This window comes from Gopherus evgoodei, chromosome 1 (assembly GCF_007399415.2).
Source record: "Gopherus evgoodei ecotype Sinaloan lineage chromosome 1, rGopEvg1_v1.p, whole genome shotgun sequence".
NCBI lineage: Eukaryota > Metazoa > Chordata > Testudines > Testudinidae > Gopherus > Gopherus evgoodei.
This window is the reverse complement of record NC_044322.1, coordinates 272,816,046-272,842,426: the sequence shown is the minus strand read 5'-3', so window position 1 is coordinate 272,842,426 and position 26,381 is coordinate 272,816,046. Positions and strand designations below refer to the sequence as shown.

General features: G+C 46.1%; 1 protein-coding gene across 5 annotated transcripts in view; it reads right to left on the bottom strand.

Moving 5' to 3' along the window:
* Positions 1 to 810: 810 nt before the first annotated feature.
* The window catches only part of TEF (TEF transcription factor, PAR bZIP family member), a 31,259-nt gene continuing 5,688 nt past the window's right edge, over positions 811 to 26,381 (bottom strand). Inside the window, exons 1-5 of one of the 5 annotated variants that reach the window (XM_030547266.1) lie at positions 26,006 to 26,241; positions 11,439 to 11,765; positions 9,012 to 9,232; positions 8,009 to 8,220; positions 811 to 6,188 (exon numbers count right to left, since the gene is read on the bottom strand). In XM_030547266.1, the coding sequence (XP_030403126.1) occupies positions 6,167 to 6,188; positions 8,009 to 8,220; positions 9,012 to 9,232; positions 11,439 to 11,765; positions 26,006 to 26,150 (927 nt within the window). In that variant the 5' untranslated portion in view covers positions 26,151 to 26,241 and the 3' untranslated portion in view covers positions 811 to 6,166. Of the gene's footprint in view, positions 6,189 to 7,716; positions 8,221 to 9,011; positions 9,233 to 11,438; positions 11,766 to 22,953; positions 23,086 to 26,005; positions 26,242 to 26,381 lie in introns of those variants that run through there. The other 4 variants (XM_030547303.1, XM_030547284.1, XM_030547274.1 and 1 more) reach the window with 4 other exon arrangements.

The following is a 26,381-nucleotide window of genomic DNA, read 5'->3' as shown; positions in this document are numbered from 1 at the left end:
TACAGGCATTTATATTGTGCCAATATATATTTATGCCTATATCTGTAATTTTCACTCCATGCATCTGAAGTGCTGACTACTACAATGTGTGGCAACCCCTGTGATACCACGTACATTTACAGCACCTTAATTATTCATACTAAAGTCACAACTGGCCCCTAAGGATTGAATGGGGCCAAAAACACCAAAGGCCTTTCCCTAGGAATGGTCCTTTTAAGTTAAGTCTGAGGCACAGTGTGGGGATGGAGGGAGTAGTAAAAAGCATCTACTACCACTCTGTAGGATTTACCTGACTGGGGGATAAATAATCCAGCCCTTTTCACCAGCACCATTTCTTAGAAAGTTTGGTTGTGGTTTAAAATAGGCCAGGGGCAGGGGAGGGGGGGGAAGAAGAGGGGGAAAACCATCAATTTTCAACATATTTGCTCCCTGGGAGTCCTAAATAAAATTCTGCTTCGTCCACAAGATTGCCAACTAAATCCTAACTGCCTCATTGTAATGCTGAGGCAGAAAGATTGTTTGCGGCATTGGCAAGTTTTCTTTGGACTTTGCAAAGTGAAAGTTTGATCTGGAAGCGATCAAGGGACACTAAGTATGAAACCTTGTGACATTTCTGATGTCAGTTTATAATCCCAATGTAATAAAGGAAACATAAGATAAGAAACTGTGTTCCGTGTACACCGTATATGCATACAAATAGACCCATAGGACCTAATTTTGGAAGATGCAGCCGCTTTTCATAAGAACTGAAGGATCAGCATCAGGCAGAACGCGGGCAGAGAGAGAGAGAAATACATGACTAGATCTTACTATAGTGGAATATACACTTTATTTTTTTTAAAAAGGAAAAATACTAACAATTTCGTACAGTCAAAACTTTACATTTTAACAAAAGACACATTAAAAAAAAGTCATCAAGAGCAGAAAGGATTTCAACTACCCACAAATTCCAAGTGATTTTTCAAGACTTTGAAACTTCAAATCCAGTTTGCTCATTTAAAAAAAAAAAAAAAGAGTCAGAAGTGGAAATTTTGGAGGATACCAGGTGTACAGTGAAATGTTCTTTCCTCATTAAACTGCAATTCAGGCACCTTTATTTTCTCCAATCAGCTAGCAGGAGCGTGTGTATAAAATGAGCAGTTTTGGGTACAGGATTAATAGCGAAGCTAGATTATTTATGGTAATAGACAACTTTACCCACCTGTTTCACAAACATGATAATATCTGGTAAATAGTAACAATTTTACATTTCTATAGGGCCTTTCGTCCAGAATGATCCAAAAAGCATTTTACAGACTGACTTACAAAACTATATACAGGAATTACTTTGCCTTCCTCAAAAATAGACACACCCAAGAGGTGAAACATAGCAATTGTTTAATGACACAAAGCAAAACTATATATTAAAATAGTATTTTGCAGTTAATACAACATTCTGCAGTCAAATTTTTCCTTATGAGTGGGATAGAGTGGTGTCATCTGCAGATCCAAATAAAGGACATTTCAAAATTCTCTTGCTTCTGGCATTAAAATGTAGTGTAAACCAAACACACCAAGTGAGATTCTTCCAGAAACACTAATGAAATCAAAACAGAGTCTCTCTTCTGCAAAAAAGCTTGACAGGAGCAGAACTCCAGTGAATAACTTGCACATAACTTAGCTGCTTCACGGTTACTTAACAGCTTGGGAACATAATACAAAAACATACCACCATTTCTGCCCACTATGAAAAACGTGTAATTTTCCATTGTTATTTCAATGGAATGCTGCAGCAGCAGATACTAGAGTGGAGGCCACTGCTGTACATCAGTTAAAGTCAGTGAGCTGAAGGTATGTCACGGGAAAGGTTTCATTACAGGGCTGTGGGCCCCAGTGCTAGATAAAGTTTGAAGGACAAGGACAAGTTACTTCCTAACACATTGACCATGATTTTCAACCATTAATTTTGTTTTCTTCTAGTCTCAAATTGACACAAAAAGAATTTGACTGGCTGCTGAAAGTTCCATCTGTGCAGTATCCAGTGAAAACGCACTGAAAACTCAAGTCCTTAGTCAATGGATCTCTTCACGCACCAAAAGGTGTGTGAGTAGGATAACCATATATTTGTGTGTACACAACATAACTGATGAAGGTTTATTCTACTTAGGTTATGGATGAGTTGCAGTAACAGTCAATGACATTGAAGTCTGGTTAGAGGGCTACATTTAAGCCACAACCAATTTAAAAAACAAGTTATTGTTTTTCTGGACTCGCACAGTGCTTTTTATGAAACTGACCAATAGGAGTGCTTTCCAAATGTTACTGGCCAACAACAAAAAACTGACTATCCAGAAAATGGGATTGTCTGAGTACAGTGATGAATGTCACCAAGTGACTACTGTAAAAAAAAATTAAATGAAGTTTCTTGGTTGGGGTAGTTTATTATTTTTAAATATTTTTGTCACCAGGAAGCATCACAATTAAATTAAAACTCCACAACATCAATCTCCCTTTGATTTCTGCAGTTCTCTAGAAAAAATAATAAATCCCAAGTCATGCAACATGAAGCACGTCTAACAATTTTCAGGTGTTACAGTGAAAGTGCTATTTATTACTTCATAGGACAGATTAATTTTAAAAGTGTATTTACATGTTCTAAGTTATACAAAATACAATATTCCAATAAATCACATAAGAGTGCAGAGCATTAATCCTTCCATTATCCTGACCAGTAGCAAACAGATACGTCAACGCTGCTCTAGAAGACAGATACCAGCTACCTGCTATTCCATTCAGGTAAGTAAACAAATCATCTCACCCTCAACTGCACATATGGATGCTGCTCTGTCAAGCAATTCACGCAACCACATGAGCTAAGTGCAGTATTACTGCCATCTGCAAGTCAGAATCAAGTGCCTTAATTTAATGGACATAGTGAGTACATTAATATAATAACTGCTGTAGTTAGAAATAATAGCACCTTCCCTCACTCTCTCAAATTCTTTTCACCTTCATGCTCTAGCTTGGATCATAAGAAATATGATGAAGAAAAGGAGGCGCCCATCACTTTAAGTGAACATCTTGGGTACGAGCCCAAAATGTGGGGTTGAGATCTGGATCTGAACTGCCCCAAAGTTAGAAGCAGGTCGGCCTCAGTTTCGACATTCTGGCTCAGCCAAGTATTTTGCCTTAATCTTATCTTTTGGTTTTTCCACTCCTCTTTATCCTCCGCTTACTTTTTTACCTCCCTCACAACACTGCACTCCATTGTGACTGCCTGAACTTTAAACGTTTGTATTCTAAAAAAGCCGCACAATAAAGAATGAATGATCATCAGCTAAAAATGAACCATCAGCTAAAAATATTGATGATCTCCAAGGAACTTTATTAACTTTGTTGTCCCTTCCCTCAACCTTCAGTGGTGTTTTGGTAGATGCACAACAGAAGAATTACTTAAGACCAACAAAGCTGGTCAAGATTTTGTATTTCTGTGAGAGGAAAAGCCCTTAAAAAGATACTAAAATAAATGTTCTTTCCTCAGTAAAGATTTAGATCAATTAATTTTATATTGTGCAGTAACCTAGGTCAGGTTACCTCTGCATCTGCCCTTTGTCTTGGGCTCACCCACCACAGCCAGGAGAAAACAATACAGACACACCCTGATTTTACAAAGTATTTAGTTATCTCAAAGCTTTGTAAAATCAGGACTTTTGATAACTAGGAGCTTCAGTTCTGTAAAGTTTAGGAGCTCTGCAGATCTGAAGTTCCACAGCAGCACTGCTCTCCTGCTGACTACACAAAATATTTTTGCTACAGCAATTGTACTTTTACAATATTCCTAAACCTTGGAGCTGCTGGACGTCCACTGCACCTGCTACCTTAAGATGTACCTGGCATAGTTAGTAGCACCTCTCTTCAAATAGTTAACATTGCTGGGAAAAACAATAATTCAGAGCTAAGTAATTGGAAATACATGCTAGAAGATGTTAATATATTTACATGCATTCAACATCTTTAAAATCAAGGCCCTTAAACTAAAAAAAAAAAAAAAAAAGAAAAAAAATCCACCAAAAAAAGGTTGTTCAGGTCAGCAGTACAAGGTGTAAGCCTGCAGCACTTTATACAGGTGGTAATATATCCTTGACATTTTAGGAATTTGATGCTGGAATAGTAACCCATTTGCAGGTATTTGGAAACCTTCACTTACTGTCCTAGCAAATCTTAAGAGTTCCAACTTATAAAAGTACTACTTGTGTTGTTCCATGGATGTAATTTGTAAAGTCATGTATACAAAAAAGCTAAAAATGGCTGTGAACTTATGACAGTAACAGATCACTGACTGCACCTGGTGATATCCAGAACAAAAAGAGCTCTCAACTACCTGCGTAACTGTTGCCATCGTTTCACATTGACTCTACAGACATAACCAGCTTCAGAGTGACAATCCCGGAATCTTATTATCGATATGTAGTATTTAGATAATGTTTCTTACTGATTAGGAAAAAAAAAGTTAAAGCATATTCTTTAACATTGAACACATGGTCCACTTGCAAGACTAGATCAAGCAATGCACTTGATGGATAAAGCCCATTCATCGTTGCCAGGTTACACTGAAAAATTAATTGGTTACAACTTTGTTTAAAGAAAGTTTGCAACAGTCTGCTTCTCCCCATTGCTTCCTTTCCTCTTCTCCTTCCTACTAAGAAGTTCTGGGGGCAGGAGCCCTCTGGGGAAGATGAAGACACAGTATTTGTACAGTATTAAACCATACTGCCTACGTTTCAGTTGTAATGGATTCTGAGCCTCTCATCTAGGCCCTTTTCCTTTTGCAGGCTTTCAAAAGCACTTTATCAACCAGGTGTCTGCCATTAATCAGCCTCCTGGCAGAGAGTTTGTCATATAGAAAACCTCCTCTCTTCATGTCTATGTTATTAATGGAACCTTGGATACAAGTGCAGCCCTACAATATTTTACTGGAAACAAGCCATTCCATTTCTTCTTTCACCTATAGATTTGGTTATGATGTCTGGTTAGGATTGTTTTGCTGTATTGATGGCACCTTTCCTTCCATGGACATCCTCCCTCTTCTACAGGCCCAACATCCCTGCAATGCTCTCTAAGTGCCTCATCTACCTCCATATATGCCCAGGGTCTTTGTTTTTAAAGCTGTTCCATTATGATACAATGGCATTGCTGGATATTTTGAGTCCATGAAACAGATGTATGATGTATTCTCCGAGGTGCTTGGGGAATTAGAGTGCAGTAGGAAAAAAAGAGAAGGATGCAGAGCATAGTAGCTGCTAGCCACTGTTCCCCTGGGGTTTCAATATAGATTGACTGGCCTGGCCAGCAGCAAGATACAGGGCTCAGCAGCTCAGAAGTACACACCTCTCCCCTATTTTGGTGCGGCAGACAGGAAAATAGATGTAATTTGTTTTACTGGGATACAAAGAGCCCCTTAAAAGTAAAAGGGGAAGGGGGTGGGCTCCCCAGTGTACATATCAGGGGAGGAAGCAGTTAAGGAGCTGCGTTTGCCATCTGGGGTATATAACAGGATTTATTTGTTACCCTTTCTACAGCACACTCGACGGTGCTTTTTAGTTTACTTCAACAAATCTGTTACATTTTCTTGCACACCTAGACTCTTTTCCCTGGATGCCTCTGGTTCAGCATCCCCAGCAGTACCTCACAAGATGCTATGCTTGTCAGAATCCAGCTGCAGCATTAGCTAAAACCTATTCCACTGCCCCCTAACCCCAAAAGTCGGTGACAATACAGTTTAAGCCATTTTAAGTTAGAATCCCCCTTTCTTCCATTTCATTCAAGTATCAAAACAGAGTCACTATTCACACAAGTCATCAACAGACTGGACTGAAAGACATGAGCTGTGAGTGCCACTGACAAGTGTCAGTAAGTAACATTACTGTAGTTTGATTACAGAGAGAAGACAAACATTAGTACAAAAAAAAAAAAAAAGAGAGATAAGAAAGCCATACACAGCGTTAAGACGACCTTGCACTTTCCATCATGCCAGCCCCCGTGCAGTTCAGATGGGGTACTTGCAGGCAGTGTCCCCATCAGTTGTTTGTGTTGGATATCTCTCACACAGCTCACTGCTCACTCTGAAGACAGATGGTTTCATGTGTGCTTTTTAGTTTCTTTGTTTTTAGAAGTCTTTAAAGTTGCATCACTCGGAATCAGATAAGTCACTTTAAATAAAGCAAAGCAGTAAGTGTGACAATTTATTTACAATATACTCCTCCTCTCATTACTACACACCACTCTGTGAAAGAAAAAAACCCAGTGGTGTGGGGTTCTATTTTCTCGCTACAAAGCTATCTCCCTCTTTGATGTTCAGGAGGAATCAGACTGGCGCTGCACAAAAAAAACAGCTCAGCCCAGACAAGCAGGTAAAAATGCAGGGGAAAAACAGATCCTGTATAGATTTACTTTCATCATGCTGGATTACCCTCTTTCCCCACCCCATTAGGGAGCTAACATGAATTTAGACAAGCTGCGTTATTCTCACACTGAGCTCGCAAAGCTGAGCTAGTCAAAATCTCTGTTACAGAAAAAGAAACCCCATAACTTCTACATGCTCTTATAAGTTTCTAATTCCTTCACTCAAATCTATCCTAAAAATCTTTTATCTCCCACACTCCTCTTGCTCCCAAATACAAACACCATCCCCAGACATCTAACTCCACCAGTTCTAACATTTTCACTGCCATAAACCTGGGATAAAATACAAACGACAATGACAGTCTACTTTTGTACCAGACATCTATTGTAGAGCAGCACTGGGAAGTAATCCATTCTCAGCACCAAGAGGGCAAGTCATGTGCTTGACAGAAAACCAGGTGGCATGGAGAGACTGCCACTCAAACAGGTTGTGAGATAAGTTCTTCATGTTTAGAGTGGGTGTGGCTTCTCCCTAGCTTACTCAAAGGGACCAAGTATCACTAACAGGGGTGCAGAAGAAATCCCCCACCAATTCTTGTACAACTGTGAAGATGCATTAGAATGGTGGTTTGGGTTTGTTCCCCACTGCCCAAAACACAAAGTGCTGGTGATTCCCAAATGAGATGGACCTAAGGTTTGACCTGATGAGGCCACAGGAGAATGACTCAACGTTTGGTGGTGCCCATCTCCGTCACTTATGAATGACTCACATGCTGCATAATTAGTTGTTCAAGAAAAGAAGTCCCTCAACTGTATTAGGGAAAAGGAAGAAGAGAGCTATGCACTCCCTAAAATCCACTGCTGTGAACTCAAAAAGTGTTACCTCACATTGGTAATGGAGAAGTGTGGAGCTCTCTGCCCTGCACCTCACCCTATGGTTCTGGGCACTAGCCAAAGAAAAATGTGTTGTTTAGAAACAATGTTTTCACTGCACTCTGGGTTACACAAATGCATATTCATCAGAATGTTATCTTCACCTCTGCAGAAGACAGTTCCCAGGCCTAGGAGGTTTCCCTGTTCCTTCTGAACAGGAGCACAGAGCCCTGCACAACAGGTGCTGATCAGCTACGTTCCAATATCTAGGAACTGGGAAAGGAACTTTTTAATGATGCTGTCCTGCAGCACCCATTTGTATCCAAATTATAAAACTAAGTTTTGAGAGAGAGAGAGAGAGAATGAGAACGAACAGGGACAGGAGACTTTTGCACTTCAGCCAGCTCTCTTTCCATTTAAAATGGAGATTGGAACAGAAAGCAAAAGCCTTGTCCAACAATCTAAACAGATTCACTTTTATTCCCCTGGATGCATGAATCCATTCTCTTAGATTAGCATCACCAACTGTTCTAGCAGTGTTAACACAAAGCTGTAAAAGACGGACACAACTTAGATTCTGGCACCACAAGGGTCAGGAAAGGACCTAACCAAGTTGTGCCATCAGAAGCAGATCTTTGTTATAGATGCACAATGACAAAGCCTCCAAACATGTTATTTCTGGGAGTCTCTACAGAAGGCAGAGAAGTCCAAGAGCTAAACAAGGCGCCCTAGCAAGGAAAGAGGGTGTGCTTACAAGGGTCCGTATCTGGTCTCATATTTAGAGACAATGTTCTTGCATTTCCCCACTTCCTTGCGCAGCTCTGCCACCTCTGTCCTGAGGGCAGTGTTCTCCTTCTCCAAGAAGGCTGCTCGGATTGTGATCTGATTCTCTTTCAGTCGCCGAGCGTCGCGGGAACGCTTTGCTGCCACGTTGTTCTTCTTTCGCCTTGTCCAATATTTTTCATCCTGTAGGAAAGAGAAAAAAAAAAAAGATGCCAATCTGACAGCTCAGTATTTCACATCCAGCATCAAACAGCTACCTTCCTGCCCTACCACAAGAGTCATCCTACCCAAAGAAGCCATCCTACTTGCTATTGGACTTCCTCCTGTAGCTCATGCAGGAAGCTGTTGGGTTGGTTAGGCTCAGATACTAAATGAAGTTTAGGCAACCTGGTACTGGAAGATTGTATCCTCACAAGATGTCTATTTAGGATAGTCTGGGGTGCGGTGGGGAGGGGAACTAAAACGGAGATGAAATTAAATAAAGGGAACATTTCAGCTGGACATCAAGAACAATTTCTTAACAGCTAAGTCTATTAGCCTGTGGAATAGTCTCCCAGTGAAAATGATTAATGTGTCATTGTGCAGGGCATTTAGAACTGGACTAAACAACAGCACTGGAAAATGAGAACATGACCATGAAGACAATATACGGTGTAGGGTGCAAATTTGCATTAGTGAGGAAGAGCAAAGGAGGAATGAGCTGAGACAACTTAGTTTTTCCATCCTTTTCTGTGTCTACCACCACAAGTCACTCCTGGCCAATAATTCACTCACTGCTCCAAGTTAACAAAGCAGTAAGGCCTTTCAGCTGAATAGGAGCCAGCCTGCCAACCCTCTTCTGAGCAACATTCTCCACTCAACTCTGTAGGTATGGCACACATTGGCCTTGCCCCAAATATATTTAAACATACAAAAAAAAGACTCCCACACACTCTGAGTAAAGCCTTATCAGTCTGATATAATAAGTCTGTTACCTTTTGCTCATCTGGGACAAAAACCTTCTTGGCCTTTTTAATCATGGGCTGTGGTTTCAGGTCCTCTTCAGCAAACTTGTGCTTGCGAGGATTGAAGAGCTCACCACCGGGCACACTGGAGAGCACTAAGTCAGCAGGGTCAGGATTAAAGTTCACATCAATCTCAATGCAGTCTGGATCAACGGGGCTCAGAGTCTCTCTCTCACTCTCTGGGGACGATTCTAGTAAAAGGCAGTAAACATCACAATAGGAGATCAGCATGATGAAGAAAATAAATCCAGGTATCCATATACGGGCATCTCTGCTTACTATCCTAGTGTATGCCACATTTATCACTTCTATTTAATAGTGAAAGCAGTACTATACAAGACATATATCTTGCAGGGAATGGAACTTACATCTCAGCCTTACATAGAAATGCTGGAAAAACTCCTTCACCATGGAAGAAATACAAGCCCTGGGCATGCATGCCCAGAATGAGAGATACAAGAAGATAAAAATGGCAGGAAGATATCAGTTTCTCCCTTCAGTAAAAATCTTGTGGCCTTATGCACCTCACTACATATAAGAAGTATTTGCTCCAACAGAGTGAAATCAAAAATTCAGAGCTCTAGTTCCCTGCCATTTATGGCTCAGAAATTCCCACAGAAGCATGAGCTAGCTTGGAGATTTCTCATTCAGTCCACTGAAGATCACACAAAATTTGATTTTCAGCATGAAAAATAGAGGTTTGATAAAAATCCATACATCACATTCTTCCTTATTTGTTATATCTAAATGGAAGAGTAATAAGAGAGGGCCTGGTGTGGAAGAGATGTGTACTGTGACAGAAACAGACTGGTAGCATGACCTTTAAAGACACAAGTTAAAAGTCACATTACAGTAATCTTATGTGTATAAACATCTTTCATACGGATGAACGCCAAATTGTAGCACGAAGTGAAATATAGGCAGGGATAAATGAATCTCTTCTTCCACTAGTGAAATGCAGCCACATATCTGGGCACCAAAACATTAGCAACGCTACACAAGAGTTTAGGAGAAACAACCACCAAAACTATACCCAAAGGATAACATTAAACACATCATATATAAACACAGAGTCCACAAGTGAGCACTTGATGATGCTTTCTTTCCTCTCTCCTGCTGAAAAACTTTTTATTCCATGTTGTGCATTTGTCTACCAGGTTTGCTGAAAGGGGTTGAGGGTTCAGGCCCTTTCCATAAAGCCTTCTTGCAGATCCCTCTCTCACAAAATAGCCATTAAGTCTGTGCAGTGCTATTTTGTAGAATTCCCAAGTCCAGCACTAAACTGAAAAGTGAAGCTCCTCTCCAGATATGCACCCCACCATCTAGGATCAGATCACGGGTAGCTACAGAGGAGGCACCAGAAATGTGTTTTTATTTTTTTTTGTCTCTCCTTTCTCACCTCAGGTACACAAGAGACTTCCAAGCATTCCCTGGAGCGTCAAACTAAAGTACAACTAGCCTCTTCCAAAAAAACTTACCTGTCACAAATTTCACAAGCTTTATTATAACATTACCATAAAACAAATTCATTGGTTGTACACTAACTACCAATGCTTTACCTCAATGGACATCAAAGTGTTCAAAAGCTTATCTGAACCTATCAAGTCTGCAGATCTTATAGTAACAACAAGAATTCAAGGAATTCCAGGCTCTTAGCTAGGTTAGAAGTACCAATCAGAAAGGCTAATTCTATTGGTATTTCAGATTTTCCAATTCCAACTAGAAACAAAATAGCACAGAAGCAATGTGATTTTTTTTTTAAAAAACAGATGTTAAAACCTCAAAAAAAGTCCTGCTTCAGTTGTGGGAGAATGTTTGGGCTGGTTCTTATTTTAGCTGGGCTCTTTCCCCAGCTCTAGCATCAACATCCACAAGATTTGCTATCAGACACACTAATGTGAAGTGGCTAAGCGGCAGTGGCACTAAGGCCTTGTCTACACTTAAGGGAAAAGCCGATGAACAGCGTAACTCAAATCAACATAGCTTAGATCTACTTACCGTGGGGTCCACAGTACGCGATGTTGACAGGAGACACTCTCCCATCGATTCCCTTTACTTTTCTTGATCAGGTGGAGTACAGGAGTCAACGGGAGAGCGATCAGTGGTCGATTTAGCAGGTCTTCATTAGACCCGCTAAATTGACCACCAAAGCATCAATCGCCGCAGCACTAAGTGTAGACAAGCCCTATGTTATTTTGGGAGTGGGAAAGACCTCTTCATAAAGATTAGCAGGAATTTACAGATGAATTACACTCTATAGGCTAAACACATTTATGCTGTTTAAGCGTCTGAAGCTAATCTCCACAGGGTGGTAATGCTTCTCTCCAGGTTAAGGAGGCCTCTTTACATATGACAACAACAGAAACCATCTACATGGCTTCAAAGTATTTCACCTACCTGTGCCGGAGGCAGCTTCAGATGGTTGGAAAACTACAGTGGAAGATGAGGAGGGAGGAGAGGCAGCAGACGCACTAGCAAGCTCTTTTCCTTCCAGCTCAGCCACAGGCAGGAGCGGGTTCTGGTTCAAGCCTAGGTGAGTAGGGCTGGAAGGGATTCCATTCTCCAGCAGGAACTCATCCAGATCCATGTACTCCAGGTGGAAAGATTCCCCATCATAAGGGATGGTTTTGTCCCAGATGGGAGGCATGAGGGAGGCAGAGACTGCCATAGTGCTGGCAGCTGCTGCTTCATCCTCCTCGAGTTTTTCCTTCTCCTTTTCTTTATCTAAAAGACAAAAACCAAAGGTCACTGTGTAAAATATGGGTTAGAAGATTAAAGACTAGCTTTAAATAATGGTAAGAGTTCAATACAGACTCCATCAGAGCAAGGAAATTCACTCCTGGACACGTTCTACATCAGTTTACTCATCCCAATCTCCATGTGTAACCTACACTTAAGAGTTTGTCTCCATCGAACAGGTAGGCCAGAGAGATTTACAGGTACATTAAAGTCTTGGAACTAAAAGAGCAGGGTCTTTTAGCATAGAGGCTCTCTGTTTAATCCACGCTGCCAGGGGTGGAATAATACACATGCTCCTAAGCACCATGATTCACCACAGTTTAGATTTGATTATCTTTAGGCTTTACGGAAGACAGGAAAAGTACATGCAAAAGAGTCAGCTTACAATGGAACCTATTAAGAAGCCTTTGAGGTAACAAGGAAATTTATCCTGAAGTTGGGAGATAAGTGCAAGAAGGGAAAGATTAGGTACAAGAAAGGGGGGGGGGGAAATGGGGATTTTCATATTCAATTTGGAAATAAGACAAAGTTCATCTAATGCTAGCTGTAACAGTTCAGCAACACATTTATAAAAGTATTTGTTCCTGAAAAAATTCAGTGTCCCCGCACAGTACTCCCTCCAACAGTTAGTTACAGGTCAAAATACCTGCCACACAGTTCCCCAAAAGGGGAGATTGTAGGAGAACATCTTAGAATTTTCACCAGAGATTGATGAAATTTTCTGTATAAACTACACTATAGGTCATACGCATGAGAAGCATAGTTGTCGCTACGCTAAGCAAAGCCCTTTTCTGACTGATTCCTGGAAGCGTAGTCAACTGGCTGCTGAAGGTCATAGATAAACTGAGTAGAATCTTGGCAAAGAATGAGGCCCATAAGAATTAGAAGCCAGCTTTAAATAATGACACTACTTTGTCCATGAAACCACCCCTCACTCATACTCAGATCAGGTGCCTATCTCTAGACCTTACTGGACTGAGTACCATTATAGGGGCAGAAGCACATCCACTGACTGGTGAAAGCATGATGGTCAAGACCTGGGATGAGGAGGAATGGCTGCAGAGCAATGAGATTTTTTCAAGTTTTATGAGGTGCTCACTCCCACATAAGAGTACCTGGATGAGAGCTGCTCTTATTTTAGGCAATACAGAGAAGATTGCTCTGTGGAAACCAGGAACCCCAGCGAATTACTGCTTGATGGGATGTTCATTTGGGGTTTGGAAGTCTACATACAGGCTACTGTGCAGGAAATGTATACAGCAGTACAAATTCATGCAGCAAGTGTGATCAAAGTATAAATATATACTTGCAAGAATGCTCAGCAATTGTAAACTAAGTTTCCTCATGCTGTAATGTAGAATTAGACAGCACCATCATTCTGATTCTGAATAAAACAACATTGTCACCAGAATGACACACTCCAGAGAGATATAAATCCTATTAGCTCTTCATTGTTCACATGGGGAAGCTTGGCAAAGAGCACAATGCACAAACCTGAGAACACTGGCTGTTCCAAAGCAGATGGAATAGATCAATCAGTAGGCCAGTAGGGTCAACTACACAGAGGGTATGGCTACACTTACATTTGTACAGCGCAGAGAGTTACAGCTGTCTTCATACAGCTGTGTAGGGAAAGCGCTGCAGTGTGGCCACACTGACAGCTACCAACACTGCAGTGTGGCCACATTTGCAGCGCGGCCACATTTGCAGCGCTGTTGGGAGTGGTGCATTGTGGGCAGCTATCCCACAGAGCACCTTGTCCCATTTTGGCGCTGTGGGTTGTGGGAAGGGGACGGAAGGGCGCAGGTCATTCCGCTTCCTGTCCCAACGCCCCGTGGTGCATCGCTACACATCCTAGCAGTTTGGCGCCATTGTGAGTCTGCTGCGCAATTTCTGTTAGAAATGGAGCCCGAGCTGATGAGGACTTTGCTGATGAATGTCACCAGCACATCACGTTTGGCAGTTGAGCTATTCCTTCAGCTCCAAAGTGACAGTGAGGAGTCCGACGATATCGATTCGCCTGACGCGCGTGACACTAAATTGCTTGTGGCAGTAACAGACATGCTCAGCACCGTGGAACGCTGCCTTTGGGCTCGGGAAACAAGCACTGAGTGGTGGGATCACATCGTCCTGCAAGTCTGGGATGACGAGCAGTGGCTGCAGAACTTTCAGATGAGAAAAGCCACTTTCATGGGACAGTGTGCTGAGCTCACCCCGACCCTGCGGCGCAAGGACACAAGATTGAGAGCTGTCCTGTCTGTGGTTGGCTGCTGAGCATAGCTCCTTGCATCTGCGTTTGCTTCTTCCTTGGGAAATGACCTGTAGACTCAAACATCTTGTTTTCCCTGTTGTTGCAGATATAAGTGCCCACGTTTAGTGGTGCAAATTCAAAATGCCACTCTGCTGTAAGTGCGTGGAAGAAGCAGGCACAGAATTCAGGTCTCTTGATTGTAAATTGCGTATCTTAATCGTATGACCGACCATCCTTCCTCCCTCAAGAGCATATGTAAGGACTAGGGACATTTTGTGACTCTTTCAGCTAGGGATCGTGATGTAAGGCCTGTGAATTCTCAGGCTTCAGGTCACGTGTTGGTTAATAGGCTGACGGGTTGAGTCCGGCTGTGCAACTCAGGGCACAGGAACCTCAGGGGTAGGAAGTCTGCCCACAATGGAGTTTAGAGGCACAGGGTGGGGCCTACATCATCCAACTGTGACCCAAAAGTGGGTGGCAGTGGCTAGATGTAGTGTGGCCAGGAGACATGTTAATTCAGTGCAGCCCGGGGGGCCCTCCTCTGCTAACAGAGCTCCTGAGGGGCCCAAACTGTGACTTTAAACAGCTTTCTCCAGATAGATAGCATCCCCAGGAGATTAATTTTAGATGTCCCTCACCCTCCCTGCGAATGAATCCCCATCCCTTGTCTGCAGCTGCATCAGCAGGCCCGGTATTTCTCTGTGGTTCTCCAAGCGCTTGTGGATCACTATGGGCGTTTCATTGACATTTACACAGGATGGCCTGGAAAGGTGCATGATGCACGCATCTTTCGGAACAGTGGCCTGTTCACGAAGCTGCAGGCTCGGACTTTTTTCCCCAGATAGCAAGATCACAGTAGGGGACATCAAAATGCCCATTGTGATCCTTGGAGACCTCGCTTACCTGTTAATGCCATGGCTCATGAAACCGTATACAGGGAAGCTTGACAGGAGCAAAGACCAGTTCAACTACAGGCTGAGCCGGTGCAGAATGACTGTAGAGTGTGCTTTTCACCGTTTAAAAGGGCGCTGGAGATGTTTTTACAGGAAGCTAGACTTGGGGGAAAGCAGCATCCCTGCGGTTATATCCGCGTGCTGTACCCTCCATAACATTTGTGAAGGGAAGGGTGAAACATTCAGTGAGGAATGGACCTCCGAGGTTCAACACCTGGAGGCTGAATTTGCACAGCCAGAGAACAGGGCTACTAGAGAGGCCCAGCACAGGGCTACAAGGATTAGGGATGCCTTAAGGCAGCAATTTGAGGCTGAAAGCCAACAGTAATGTTTGGTGCCTTGCACGGGAGTGAAGTGCAGTGGTTACAATGAATTGCAGTGCATGTTTTTCCCTTGGGGTACAGTATGTTTCACTTTCTGCAATAATAAAAACTGTTTTAAAAAGCCAAGAAATCATTTATTCAAAATACAGTACATAAAAGGGCAGAGGGGTAGGGTGCTGAACTGTACAGTCAGAGGTTTGAATATGTCCTGCCTGGAATGCTGTGCAATGCCTGCTGCACTTCAGGATTAATATGCTGCATGGTGATGGGGGTTGAGTGCATAGGGTAAGGGTTGTAGTTCTCAGGGCTGGTAGGTGAACATACAGGTGTTGGGGGCAGCTTGTGGTGGTAAAAACCAGGATGCTAGAGAAGGGGTTTTTGAGCATAACAGTGGGGCACAAGGGAGTGTGCTTTGGGATGGGATGGGGGGAGGGGTATTAGCACAGTAGTTATCTGCCTGCATGGCTACCAGTGACTGCATACAATCCGTTTGGCACGCCAGGAGGCTTATCAGCTGCTTTGTGCTTTTCTTGGTAGCCAATTCCTTTCTCCTGCTTTGTGTTTCCCTCCACTGATGCATTTTTTCTCTCCAATCCTGCAGCCTCTTATTCTCTCTGGCATACTGATTCATAACTGCTTTCACCAAATCTTCTTTGCTTTTTCTTGGTTTCCTCCTCAAGTTCTGTAGTCTTTCAGCAGGCTGTGATAGGGCTGGAGGATTCAAGGACACTTAAAAAAAACAGAAATAGAAACATTTATTATAGAGGCTGCATTGTTTATAATCACAGTGAAGCAGTTTGTAGACTATTTGTAGCATCATTTACACATAGCAAACATAGCACAGAGAGGCCACAGCAGCGAAGACATGGTGAGTAATGGAGAATGAGCGATTAATGAATCCATGTTTCTGCCGCGACTCACCTGGGAAGGGGAGCTGCTTGAGTCAGGGCTCACTGTGCATTGGGGAAAGCAGAGAGCAGCTGGGGGGGACCTGCACTGAACAGTATCCCTACATTTTCCACAGGATTTTATCCTGCCAGATATCTCGCTGCTGCGGGTTACCTGGGAAGAGCGGGAGGGTCTTCTACAGCAATATGGATTCCGCCCTGGTCTCTATGCAGCTTGCATGTGTGCAGCAATGGTCCCCTCACCCCTCGCGGCACAGTGGCACAGACGTGTTAGCCTGACTGGGACAAGGACCACAGTGGCTCTCCCTATAAACTTGTGCAAGTGCATTGCCCACGCTCGGCTGAAACTTTTGAAGAGATTACTGAGGCTGATTACCACGACGTGATAGACCAAATCAATGGGCTATTCCACATTTAGGCATGCATGCATGCAGCCCTAACCCTCCCTCCTCTCTCGAAACATTTCCATCCTGAAAATAAAAGCTGCTTACCGGGAACACACTCCTCTGCTGCTTCTTCACCAACAAGTTCCAGCTGCTGCGACTGGCTAGCTTCCTCCTGGCTTGAGAAGAGCTCCTGGCTGCATGCCTCCTGGGACTCTGGGGTGTCTCCCCTCACCCCAGTACCCTCATTCTTGGTTTCCTCCCTCTTCTCCACCTCCCTCTCTTCTCCCTGCTCTGAACTGTCCATCGTGGTCCTCAGATTGGCAGTGGGGTCACACCCAAGTATCGCATCCAGTTCCTTGTAAAAACGGCAGGTCATGGGGGCAGCACCTGAGTGGCGGTTTCCCTCATGGGCTTTGCAATAGGCACTCCACAGCTCCTTTACTTTAATCCGGCACTGCACTGCATCCCATTCATGGCCCCTTTCCACCATGGACTTTGATATCTGGCCATAGGTATCATAATTTCTACGGCTGGAGCACAGCTATGACTGCACAGCTTCCTCACCCCAAACACTGATGAGGTCCTGCAGCTTGCAAGTGTTCCATGCTGGGGTTCGTTTGGGCCGTGGAGGCATGGTCAGTGATTGATTGATTGCACTCCATACCTGGCTGAGCAAACAGGAAGGGGATTTTTAAAATTCCCGGGGCATTTAAAGGGCAGGTCACCTGAGCCCAGGGCAGTGGAGTGTGAAACGATGAGCAGAGTGGCTGAAAAGGTATGCTGGGATACTGGCCTCCAGGGTATTAGGAGTTAACAGCGCTTTTGGTGACCACACTTGACGAGCAGCGCTGCATCACCAGCGCTGGAATCGTTACACCCCAAGCAGACCAGGTGTACAGCCAGCGAGTTGCAGTGCTGGCTGTGCCTTGCAAGTGTGGCCACAGAGTAAGTTGCAGCGCTGTAACCCCATCACCAGCATTGCAACTCTCAAGTGTAGCCGCTTAGGCCCAGAGAGACAAGAGTAGCCTTTTAGCCCTGCTGTGATTTTAGAAGATCCTGCATACCAACCCTTAGAAAACCCTATCCCAGTTACTCTGGCAGACATTACTTCAAACATCTTCCTTAGCAGGAACAGAATCAAGGTGGAATATGCCCTCTGAAAGCTCAAGGCAAGAATGAAGTTTCTGTTGAAGAGCACAGCACTGTGATATAGTGTATCATTGTTACTTCAAGTTGCTGTATTCTGTACATTACCTTTAAAAGCACAGAAGAAAATTTAATTCATAGCAAACGAAAAAACCTGGATGAGAAAGTAATTGCTTTGCCAGCCAGAGGCTCGGGACTCCTCATCGCTAGCAGGAACACACATGCTGACAGTAGATCATAGGCTCCTCAGGTAGAAAGGTACAGTCCTATGCATTTGTTCAGTGCCTAGCATAACAGAGCCAGTCTTGCTAAGATCTCTGAGTACTAGCATAAGTATACGTAAATTAGAGACCCTAATGCAAATGACCCTGATGACTTAGTTTTGCAGATCACACTGATTTCAGCCGGAGTTGTAAGGCAACTGGACACTTGCAGGCACCAGGTGGCGACGCAAGGAGCAAACCCCAGCCCTGGTGGGGGGGGGTTTCTTTTGTTTGATGTTGCGGTATTTCGTGTAGGGATCGGTCCTGGCTGGCAGGCCACCAGAAACCGCCCCTGCAAAACCCCCTTTTGCCTTTGCCACAGAATGCTGATTTGTCTTAGAATGCTGACTCCATATTATCACAAGATTAGGAAAGTACCGCACGCTCTGCCCACATGCACTGGGTGAGGGGACGAGAGGAAGAAAGAGTCCTCCACCAATGCGAAACAAGTAAACAAGGCTGTAAGCTATGCATGACGCTGTAACTGAAAGAATAAAAAGGTTGCCACGCCTCACGGCGGGGCGCTCTCCTGATCACACAAGCTGTCTGCGTCTGGTTCCTTCCCGCATCTGGTGACCCCGACGTGATTCCAGCCCTCCGTACCCACCGGCCGGTCGAGCCGTGGTGCACCTCAGTGCGTCTTTGCGCACTCCCTCGTGAGTATGGGGGGGGACTTGTCCGTGCAACAGAAGGCTCATGCAAAAGAGCTGGTTAAGTTACTCAAGGTAACTGGTCGCATAACAGCAGCACAGCAACATGTGGAGGCTTTACTCCATGTTATAGAGGTTAAATGCCCTTGGTACCCCGAGAGCGGGTCTCTCGAGGTTTCTGACTGGCAAAAGATAGGCGAACGGCTTCGAAAAGAGCCGCGAGCGCCCATCCAACACATCTTGCTGTGGCAACGCTGCTCAGAGGCAATCGGGCACTTGTGGAAGGAGGCGCCCCCGCTTGCCTCTCCCACCCCTGCCCCAACTTCATCCCAGGTCACGGAACCTACATCCCCTTGTCCTCCCCTTAAGGCGACGGCTCCCAGTCCTACCCTCTCTGATCCCCCATTGCCGCCGCCTCCTTCTCCTTCCCCTTCGCCCTCGCCGGCTCAGAGCGCGGTGCAAGCCGCTCTCCAGCAGGCGATGGCGACAGGAGATTCCCCCTTGTTGGGGGAATGGGAGGGAGAACTCCCAGCCCTTTATCCAGTTAATTATAGCTTAAACGAGGCCAGGGAAACCGTTGCTACACATAGCCCATTGCCATTCAAAGTTATTTACGAACTAAATAACGGGATCCGCCAATCCGGCATTAAGTCCACTTATGCGGAGGGTCTCGTTGAGGCAATAGGCACAATTTATACCATGATACCGACAGACTGGAAACACCTGTTCCGAATGATCTTATCTCCCGCCCAATATTGTGTGTGGGACAGTGAGTTCCGGGCTGCAGCAGTGGCCTGCTCCTCTGCGGCAAACATTCCTGACCAAATTTATGGGTCGGGACAGTTTGCAGAGGTGGAGGCACAAATAGTACTCCCAAAAGAATCCTTCCAACGCACCGCACTCTGCGTCATGCGAGCGTTTCGTCGCGTCCCCGCGACTGGCAAGCCCTTGTCGTCATTTACCAGCATTAGGCAAGGGTCTTCTGAGCCATTCCACCAGTTTGTAGATAGATTAAAAGAAGCCATTGCCCGACAAATTGATAACCCAGAAGCCCAAGAAGAGCTCATTCGTCGGCTGTCGGCAGAGCAGGCTAATGCCGATTGTCGCCGCATTCTCCAAGCAGTCATTCACCGCGCGCAGTACTCTTTGGCGGACATGATCCAGGCTTGTGCCGAGGTGGGAACACAAACCCACGCCATGGCATTGCTTGCCGGAGCCTTGCGCACCGGCAACAAACCTCTGGGCAATTGTTTTAATTGCAACAAGCCAGGCCATTTTCGCCGAGAGTGCCGGGCGCCGGGGGGAGGAGCTAGCCGCGAGCGGGGACAACCACCAGGAGGAGGGGGTGGAACCCGCCCGAACAAAAAATGCCCCAAGTGTAACAAAGGCTTCCATTGGGCTAATCAGTGCCGCTCTACCCCCTCGGGAAACTCCCAGTCGGGCTCCCCTCGGGCCCCGGTCTAACCGAGGGAGAGAGCGGTTTCCCTCCCCCTGCCACCTCTGGCAGTGCGGGTATCGATCTGGAAAACGCACAAGACATGGATTCTCAGCTCCCCGGGGAGGTACTCCTAATGCCCACTCAACTTCGGGGCCCCCTCCCTCCTGGAACGGTGGGGCTTGTGCTCCCCCGTTCTTCCGCTCACTATAAAGGCATTATGACCGTCCCAGGGGTCATTGATGCTGATTATACTGGCACCATCTATGCCCAATATTGGGGGCAGCTTCCGCTGTCCCTCAAGAAAGGGGAGTCCTGGTCCCAATTGTTATTGCTTCCTTACCATTGTCCTGCAGTTTCCCTACAGGAACGCACAGGGGGATTTGGCTCCACACGCGCTGACCCCCTGCAACCTACCACCGGCGAAAAGGTAACACCTGACTCAACTTACCACCCTCAGGTCGCCGCCGTGCTCCAACACATACACAATCGTAAGCCTACCTGTTCTTATCAGATCCACGGTAAGGTTTTGACGGGGCTCTTAGACACTGGGGCTGACGTCTCAGTAATAGCAGATAAGGAGTGGGACCCTTCCTGGCCCTCCGAGGTGGCCCCTTCGGTGTGGGGTGTTGGAGGTAGCCAAGCCTCCAAGCGAAGCAGCAACTGGCTACCCGTGGTGGACCCTGCCACACAACTAACAGTGGCTCAAATTAAACCCTGTATTCTTCCCATTGGGTTTAACTTGTGGGGCCGAGATCTCCTTTCTCAGTTAGGAGCTACGCTTGTACTTCCTTAAACTTATGCACCCATATCACAATCATTATTACAACGAAAGCTGGCCTGAGACCGAGGTTTATACGGCTTTTGTTAGCCCCCTCCTTAATAATGGCATACACTGCGGTGACTCCGATCCAACTGCACAAAATGCCTATAGAGTAATATGTGACCCCTCTTACCGCAACCGGTTGTTTGTCCGACGCTCTTACTCACAAACCTCCTGCTCTGCGGCCCTACGCCCATTTCTGTATATTCGACAAATAGGGGGCCACTTTGAAGTATACTTTATAACCACCAATCCGGCCGCCCAGCCGCCTGCGGCGTTTTATGAGGAGGAGTACGGCGAGGACCGTGACTGGTGCCAAGCCTTAAGTACCCTACCTCCCGACTGGGATCAGTTGGACCAACATTATCGTAAATTCTCTCTTTATCCACCCATTTAATTAAGGTAATTTTCTCTGCCCTCATATGGCAGCTGCTTCCACCGCCTTAGCCCTCTCATGGAAGCCTCATTCCCCTGTTTGGGTGGAACAGTGGCCTCTCCCCGCCGAAAAACTGGCCGCACTCAATGCCTTAGTTCAGGAACAATGCACAGCCCGACACCTTGAACCCACCACCAGTCCCTATAATACCCCTGTTTTCGTGATAAGAAAGAAGTCAGGGAAATGGCGGCTACTGCATGATTTGCGAGCCATCAATAAAATCCTAGAGCCCATGGGCCCCCTGCAATGCGGCTCCCCAAATCCGAATCTTATCCCCCAAGGTTTCCAGCTGGCAGTAATTGATTTGAAGGATTGTTTTTTCTCCATCCCACTCCAAAACCAAAATAAAAAGTATTTTGCTTTTACAGTTCCTGTTCTTAATAATTCTTGCCCAACTCAACGTTATCAGTGAACTGTTCTCCCTCAAGGCATGCTTAATAGCCCCACCTTGTGTCAGCATTATGTAAACACTGCCCTAACCCCATTTCGGCAAAAGTTCCCCTCTCTCCTTGTTTACCATTATATGGATGACATCTTGGTTGCCGCCCCTGTCCTCCCGAAGGAGTGGCTTAGTCATTTAACCTCTTCTCTGCAGGGTTACGGGCTACAAATTGCCCCTGAAAAGGTTCAGATTCATGAACCCTTTCAATATTTGGGCCATAAGCTTCACGCTACCTACTCCGTACCAATCCTTCCTTCTTTTCACCTTCCCAACCCCGTTACTTATGTGGTTTTACAACAGCTTTTGGGAGCTATTAATTGGCTCCGCCCTTATTATCAAATTACCACTCAGACACTGCGTCCCCTCTTTATGGCCCTCACTCAGGGTAAACATCCCTCAGATCTTATTACCCTCTCTACCGAACAATTGGCTGTTTTAATTGCATTAAATCAGCTTTTAGCCCAACGTTGGGTGGATCGTGCCTGCGAGAATGTGCCACCAAAATTAATCTGTCTCTGTGACACCCTGCAGCCCTGCGCCATTGTGGCTCAGGAGCCTACTGCTGCTCCGCTACACATTCTTGAATGGCTTTACCTCCCACATTCTCCTCCTAATACCTTGTCCCCCTTGGAGCTCATGATTGCCCAGCTCATTACCAAAGGCCGACACCGTTGCCGCGCCCTTTTTGCACTAGACCCTGTGAAAATTGTCCTTCCTCTCCCACTGCGCAGCACCGAATCAGCCCTTGCTTTTTCTGATGCCCTACAACTGGCTTTGGCAGGTTTTGTGGGTTCTCTTTCCTATCACACTAACAAGGATCCCCGCTTACATGCCATTCGTCATATTCCCACTAAGTTTCGTAACCTTTGTCAACATACCCCCATAGCTGATGCACTTACAGTTTTTACTGATGGCAGCCCCACCCGCGGTGTGGTTTCCTGGCGTTCTGACACACAATGGCATTCAAAATTTACTACTCCCCAAACCAGCCCCCAGCGAGCGGAACTTGCTGCTCTCTGCTTAGTTTTTTCTCACTTCCCCAATATTCCACTTAATGTTATTACAGACAGTCTTTATGTTGCAAATGTTGGTACTGCTATAGCTGGAAGTTATGTTACTCCACTCATGGAGCGGTCACTCCTTGCCCTATTCCTTACCCTCCAGCAATTGTTGCGTGCCCGGACCCATCCATTCTTCATTGCACACATCCGTAGCCACCTCCCCCTCCCCGGGATGTTGTCTGAAGGCAACGCTTATGCTGATGCACAAGTGCGCATTTCCTGGGTTTACTCCCCTACCTCCAGCCACGCCTTTCATCATCAAAATGCTAAAGCGCTTGCGCACCAATTCTCCATCCCATTGGACGAAGCTAAGGCTGTTGTCCAACAATGCCCGCAGTGTTCCTCCCTTCATTCCTACCCTCCCACTGGCGTTAACCCCCGCGGCCTCGGTGCCAATCAGCTTTGGCAAATGGATGTCACACGTTTTCCCCCTTTTTCCCCTTGGAATTTTCTTCATGTTACTGTCGACACTTACTCAGGCTACCTGTGGGCCACACCCCATAAAGGAGAACGTGTTCGACACGTTATCAATCACTTTGTTCGTTGCTTTTCTGTTCTGGGCATCCCAGCCAAGCTCAAAACAGATAACGGGCCTGCATACTGTTCTCAGCAATTTGCTGCATTTTGCTCCCGCTGGGGCGTTGTGCACACCTTTGGCATCCCCTATAATTCACAGGGCCAGGCCATTGTGGAGCGTGCCAACCGCACCTTGAAAACAGCTCTCCTCCAACAAAAAACAAAAGAGGGAATTCCGCCCACCTTGCCAGACAAGGAGGAGTGGTTGGCACACGTCTTATATACAATTAATCATTTAAACCTCGTTTTTGATGGTACCCATTATGTTTCCCGCTTACAAAAACATTTTAGGTGCAAAGAAAAACTCCCCGCCCCAAAAGTGACGTATCGGCAGCTTCCCGGCACTACGTGGAGTGCCCCAGTTCCTTTGATAACCTGGGGGCGGGGATACGCGGCCGTCAGCACACCACAAGGACCGGTGTGGGTCCCAGCTCGTTACATACGTCCGTGGAAGGAGGACCCCACTTGCAACCCACAGCATGGCATGGCACCAGGGCCTTAACAATCCTATTCCCAACTTTAATTCGTTAGTAACCACAACAGTGACTCTGTCTCACGAGCGACGCCGTGGTCCACCCAATGCTCCAGTGACGTGGGGGCAAATAAAGTCCCTCTCCCGGCAAGCTGAACACCTGCTAGAACAACAAGATAAGGAAAAGTCCCCAGAAAATTTGTTGCTTGCCCTTATTACTTGTTTGCATGCTAATTCTTGTATTTTATTGAGCATAATGATATTTGCTGTTTGTCTGCCCTTGGGATCCGGGGCAACACATTCCCCCTATTCCCCAGCTACCAATGTATGGGAGGTTCTGGCTCTTTCTATTAATCGTACTGATTTTTGCCTTTCCCAGCAAACAGCAGTAGGACAATTACTTGGTACATGTCTTATTCCAGTTTGCCATAATGCCAATGAGATAGAAAATAGCACCTGGTTTTATTCCAGCTTGGAAAGCAACACCACAATTAAGAATTTGGGCTTTTCAGCCTATCATAATTGGGGACCCCAGTCCCAACGTCTTCCAAATGGGGCTGTTCAGTTGCTTACCCCTTATGTTGCTGATTTAAATGCTAGCTGTGCACGTATGACCAATTGCACAGCACACACCTGTGTCACACTCCCTGCCACCCCCCTTAATTGTTCCAGGCCATATAACATTTCTTATCTTTACAAGCACATAAAATTGCCCCCTGGGTGGTTTTGGACATGCACTGACCGGACCTTTAACTATATCCCAGCTAATCTTACTGATGGCACCTATTGCTGCATCAGCCGTCTGTCCCTCATTCTTATCCCCCGGTCTGAGCATACACCACGAGCAAAGCGTTCATACACTCAGCTATCAGCTGACTGCAACTCCAAAGTCAATCTCCTGTCCAAAACTGAATATGTGGCTCTGGCTGCTTCTTTGGTTGGTATACCTGGCTTAACAATTATGAATAGCAAAAATCTTAATCGGTTAGCCTGTTTAGCAGCTAAAGCTCTTAATGCCACGTCTATTGCCGTGGCATTGCTTAATGAGGAACAAATGCAGTTACGCCATGGTATTTTGCAAAATAAAGCTGCTATTAATTATCTTTTGCTTTTACATCATTATGGCTGTGAAAAAGTTAATGATATGTGTTGTTTTAATATTTCTGATCATTCTCATGTTATTGAAAATCAATTAGCCATTATTAAGAATCTTACTGCTCAAATTCAAATTGACAATGACCCATTTTCCTCCTGGTGGGACTGGCTGGCTAGCTGGCTGCCAGGATGGGGTTGGCTACATCAGCTAATAACCTACGGAGGACTCTGCCTCTTATTCCTCGTGCTCACCTGCTGTGGCATTCAGTGCATTCCCTCCTTAATTTCATTGTGCACCCAAGGGTGCCCATGGTCCAAACAAAAGCCTGCCTTTTCCTTTTAAAAACAAAAGGTGGAGATGTAGGGATCGGTCCTGGCTGGCAGGCCACCAGAAACCGCCCCTGCAAAACCCCCTTTTGCCTTTGCCACAGAATGCTGATTTGTCTTAGAATGCTGACTCCATATTATCACAAGATTAGGAAAGTACCGCACGCTCTGCCCACATGCACTGGGTGAGGGGACGAGAGGAAGAAAGAGTCCTCCACCAATGCGAAACAAGTAAACAAGGCTGTAAGCTATGCATGACGCTGTAACTGAAAGAATAAAAAGGTTGCCACGCCTCACGGCGGGGCGCTCTCCTGATCACACAAGCTGTCTGCGTCTGGTTCCTTCCCGCAATTTCGCATTGGCGAAAAGCCCCGAGGCTGCAGCCAGACTCCGGGCAATTCAGCCACCGAGGCCAGAAGCCGGCTCGAGGCAGCCCTGGCCCTGGGGCTAAGGAGGGGGAAGAGACCGGACAGGGTGAATCTCCGCCCCCCCCGTCCAGCTGGTGCCGCCCGCAGCCACTGGAGCCCCCGGCCCGGCCCTAGCGCGCAGCCGGCGGGCGGGGCTGGGTGCAGCCGGGCCCGCCCCTAGAACCAGGGAGATGGGGCTCGCCCCGCCCCTCGACACGCGCGCTCCGGCAGCTCTCGGGGTCGCGCCGTGCGTGCGCGCTCCCGCCCTCACCGAGGCGCGCGTCCCGCGGAGGATTCTCCATCAGCTTCTTCAGCACTAGCGGGAAGGTGCCCGCCAGGCTCCGCTCCTGCTGCGCGGAGGCGGCTGCCCCCGCGCTCCCTGCTGCTGCCTCCTGGCGCGCGGCGCGGCCGGGCATGCTCTCCGCTGTCCGGCGCGTGCTGTCAACGCCGAGGCACCCGCAGCGGAAGGCTACGAATTAGGGCTGCGCCAGCAGCTCCAGGAAAGACACCGCCAACGCGCAGGCGCCAGCAGCTGACGCCGCGAGGCCAGCCTGCCCTTATTTCTTTATTCATGAGCGCGAGCTTCCCTCGCTTCCCGCCTACAACCCAGGCCGCCTTCTGTGATTGGCTGCGCCGCTCGAGGGAAG